The sequence below is a fragment of the Ceratina calcarata genome, unplaced genomic scaffold, assembly GCF_001652005.2.
Source record: "Ceratina calcarata isolate Rehan_Ccalc_2016 unplaced genomic scaffold, ASM165200v1 scaffold586.2, whole genome shotgun sequence".
NCBI lineage: Eukaryota > Metazoa > Arthropoda > Insecta > Hymenoptera > Apidae > Ceratina > Ceratina calcarata.
The window spans coordinates 67332-71966 of NW_017177087.1; the positions used below are offsets into that span (position 1 = coordinate 67332).

The window sequence follows — 4635 nt, forward strand, 5'->3', positions numbered from 1 at the left end:
TATTTAATCATTAAATCAGCTTTCAAGTTCAAAGAAGTTTGTTAGTCAGTTAATTAATAATTATTCTGTATTTTGTACGTTTTATCGCAGATTTATGTATAAGATTGTTTTATTACATTCATTATAATAACGTATCAGGTACGATATCGTGAAGCCAAGCTATCACATTTACGGGAGAATTGAAATACGGCTACGTAGAATAAAAATATTAGCGAATAGTAAAAAATAGAAATCTGCAATTGGCAACTGTACTATCAAGATAAAAGCGCGATGAAATCCAACGGCCTCGAGGTTCTCGCATAAATTTTCTTCATAGGTCGCGGATACACTCTTGTTCATAAGTTACATACTACACAACGTTTATAGACTGACGGAAAATTCACAAACGATTGTAGATTATAAAAATAATCATAGACGAGATTATAGGTAGATCGATAGTCATGTACGATAAGCAATAAATTATAGTAATTCTTTATGTAGTAAGCATATGTGTGCGGTAGAGAATCATAAGAACTTCAGTTGACTGACTGAGAGAAATGCAGTGATTCTTCTTTAGGAATTTGAATAAAAATTTAGTAAATGTCTCAGTTTCTGCTCACGTAAGAATTTCTGTTTACTGCCGCATTTTTACAGTTTGATGTACAGCTTAGAAATTGAGACATTTACCGTATTTTTATTGCGAGTTTAATTTGATATCTGAATTTCGATTGTAATATAAAGTACATCACATTCAACTGTACTCTTTATCAGCTATTCATCGATTTTATAATTTCTTGTTTGTATTACAAGTATCATTTGATATGTTTCTATCAAAGGATATCGCATTTCACATGAAATCCACTTGTCATCCCATTTTATCCTACTTTTTGCTAATTTTAGCATAAAATGCTGCAAATATTCTATTAAGTTTTATTGTGTATTAACTATCCAGCGATTTTCGTATCAAAGCATTTCACATTTCACATAAAACTCTCTTGTCATTCGATTTTATTCTACGTTTTCCTAATTTTAATATAAAGTACTACTAATATTCTATTGAATTTCATTGTATATTAGCTAGCCAGCGATTTTCATATCAAAGTCTGTCACATTCCGTATGAAACTCTCTTGTCATTCGATTTTATTCTACTTCTTCCTAATTTTAATATAAAGTACTACTAATATTCTATTGAATTTCATTGTATATTAGCTAGCCAGCGATTTTCATATCAAAGTCTGTCACATTTCGTATGAAATCCTTTTGTCATCGTTCTACATTTAATACTTCTATCAAAAATTTACTTTGATTTCATTGAATTTGAATTGTAATATGAAATAGATGCATCTTGCCATTCTATGTAATTTCACTAAGTTAAATTTAAGTTTAATTTTTCACTAAGTTTAATATACAGTATCGTTAATAACTTATTTTAATCGTTTATGCAGCGACGTTTATGAGCGAGAGTGTACGCGAGGTAACATTTCCATAACGTGTGACAGGCGCGCGGTTAAAAGCGCGACGGGCGCGAAAAATGTTGTCTATCCCGCGAGTCGGTGAGGGAAGCTCAGTGCCGGGGAGCCGCCTTCCGGGGATTTTTTTATCGGTCAGCGATATCTTCGTCCGTCGGGTAACACCGCTTGGAGCGCCATTACAACCTAGTCTACCTTGTGATTGGTCGACCTCCAAACAGAGTAGGGATGAGATACCGGGTCGTAGGCGGACTCTGGCGTCTTAACAATAGACGCACCCTTCGGTCATCATAGACACCCAGTCACTCGCCTCTACAAAACTCACGGCAGCCACTCGAGACTTCGTCAGTAGCCTCTGCTCTCCGGACGAGCTTGGATGAGGAAGGCTTTCTGTCCGCAAGTGAAGAACGGGCATCGGTTAGAAGAACATGCCCTAAGTGTTAGTTCGCTTGGTGCATCCATGGTGTTAACAACTCAGTGAGATCGCGGCAGACTCTGAGTTCCTACGATAGGAAACTCGCCGTCGCTCCCGTGTTGATCCGGTCGTGTAAGTTGTGTGTTATTCAACCAAAGACGTTCTTCGAAACGCGGTTGTTTCTTGCACGAATCGGTTGCCAGTGGTGCAGTTCCAGTGATAAGTGCGTCCCGTGAACTGGACAGACGACCATCGCAAGTATGGTCTCACATTACAATCCGTTGGGATCGTTCCGGCAGCAACAAGCTGCTGAACAACAGCAGATGATGCAGCAGCAGGCGCAGCAGCAAGAGCAGCAGCAGCAAGAGCAGCAGCAGCAGCAACATCCGGAGAACGCGGCTCCCGAAGACGCTCCCCAGCATTATTGGTACGCCGGCTATGGACAACCGCAAGCGGCGCACCGGGCCCCTTGCCAGCAACGCCGAAACCGCGCCGAAATGGTGTATGGCCATCCGTACGCCCACATCCAATATCAACAGCATCCGCAGCCGTACCAGCAGATGCCTGAATGGGGTGCGGGCAACGCGAACAACGCGAACGGCGTAAACAACAATGTTCACCGCGGACAGATTAGTCCGGCGATGAGCGGCAGCAGCGGCGAAGCCAGCAAACCTAGCACGCCGAGCACATCATCGTCGAGCCACAGTAGGGGCAACAACGCCGGTGCAAGTTGTTCCCACGTTAATAACAATGTAAATAACATTGTTCCGGAGCCATCTGCCTCCCCAGCGATCCCGGAACTTCAGGAATTACCGGAGGTCCCGATGCCCCAGGCGCCCCCGATGCCCGAGGTTCCTCCGATGCCAGAGATTCCCCCGATGCCCGAGGTTCCTCCGATGCCCGAGGCTCCCCCGATGCCCCCGGCGCCCCCGATGCCTCCGATGGCACCGGCGCCTCCGATGCCTCCGGCACCTCCGATGCCGCCGATGCCTCAGATGCCCGCGGCACCTATGAGGCCAGCACAGATGAGGAGCCCTTATGAGTGGATGAGGAGGACCGCTTATCAGGGCAAGCCGAATGCAGGTGAGTCAATTTGTTCTCTCAATTAATTATGAATTTCAGTTTCTGTGTCTCTTGTACGTTAAGACTGGTCTTTTATGTCAGTTTAGTCCTCCAGTTGATCGTCAATTTCTGAGAGCATTGTCTGCAATTGTAAAATGATGAATTTTCATGTATTTCCTGTATTAAGACAAATCCAATGATACGAACGCTGAGAATACTGAAAGTAGTACATTGAAAAAATAACATAGTCGATGTCTACGGAGGAATAACGGTTTCAACATTGAAATATCCAATTTTTGATATTTTAAATTGTTTCATACATTACGCGCAGTATTAATCATTTTTATCGATTCCATTTTGTTATGAATGCATAAAATCCGCTGTCTAATTATAATATTCATTCATTCGCGAGATATTTTCTAAATTTGTTCATTTTTCTGAACTGCTCGATTTTTTATGGTTTTGTGGATATAATATTACGTATGCATGTTACCATTGGTAGTTTCACTGTTGAAATAAACGGGTGGTGGTTTATTAAATATTTAAGCTAAACGCATCAAGTATCTATACCTCCGCGTGTAATGAAAAGATTGACTCTCGTACGACGATTCGTCAATCCTAATTGCCAGAATTAAATTAATCGATGGTTCGACTGATCCATGCGACGAATTAAAACGTTTTTATTGCTCGATAAGACCCGCGTGTTAATGGAGCGTTGAGTGCGTCGCGAAGGCCCCGCAATGTCACCCCATTATTCCTTGAATTCCTAATTCGGTCAATACAACAATCACCAATCACTGAAGAACACTTTGAAATTTTAAAGAATCTGACGGTTGGAATGATGCAACTAGAACTACTGTGATAGCTTGCCTAGACGCTTCGGTTTCAAATTCAAATTACACATCGAAGTTTGATAATATTTTGGGAGACGACATTGATTTTGAATGAAGAATGAATATTTATCTAGCGTTGAATTTCATTGTATATTAGCTAGCCAGCGATTTTCATATCAAAGTCTGTCACATTCCGTATGAAACTCTCTTGTCATTCGATTTTATTCTACTTCTTCCTAATTTTAATATAAAGTACTACTAATATTCTATTGAATTTCATTGTATATTAGCTAGCCAGCGATTTTCATATCAAAGTCTGTCACATTCCGTATGAAACTCTCTTGTCATTCGATTTTATTCTACTTCTTCCTAATTTTAATATAAAGTACTACTAATATTCTATTGAATTTCATTGTATATTAGCTAGCCAGCGATTTTCATATCAAAGTCTGTCACATTCCGTATGAAACTCTCTTGTCATTCGATTTTATTCTACTTCTTCCTAATTTTAATATAAAGTACTACTAATATTCTATTGAATTTCATTGTATATTAGCTAGCCAGCGATTTTCATATCAAAGTCTGTCACATTCCGTATGAAACTCTCTTGTCATTCGATTTTATTCTACTTCTTCCTAATTTTAATATAAAGTACTACTAATATTCTATTGAATTTCATTGTATATTAGCTAGCCAGCGATTTTCATATCAAAGTCTGTCACATTCCGTATGAAACTCTCTTGTCATTCGATTTTATTCTACTTCTTCCTAATTTTAATATAAAGTACTACTAATATTCTATTGAATTTCATTGTATATTAGCTAGCCAGCGATTTTCATATCAAAGTCTGTCACATTTCGTATGAAATCCTTTTG

General features: G+C 39.6%; 1 protein-coding gene across 1 annotated transcript in view; it reads left to right on the forward strand.

Moving 5' to 3' along the window:
• The first annotated feature begins 1825 nt into the window (after positions 1-1825).
• cad (homeotic protein caudal) overlaps positions 1826-4635 on the forward strand; it is a 12688-nt gene continuing 9878 nt past the window's right edge. Inside the window, exons 1-3 of the mRNA XM_018032561.1 lie at positions 1826-1888; positions 2110-2623; positions 2870-2947. Of these exons, the coding sequence (XP_017888050.1) occupies positions 1826-1888; positions 2110-2623; positions 2870-2947 (655 nt within the window). The remainder of the gene's footprint in view (positions 1889-2109; positions 2624-2869; positions 2948-4635) is intronic.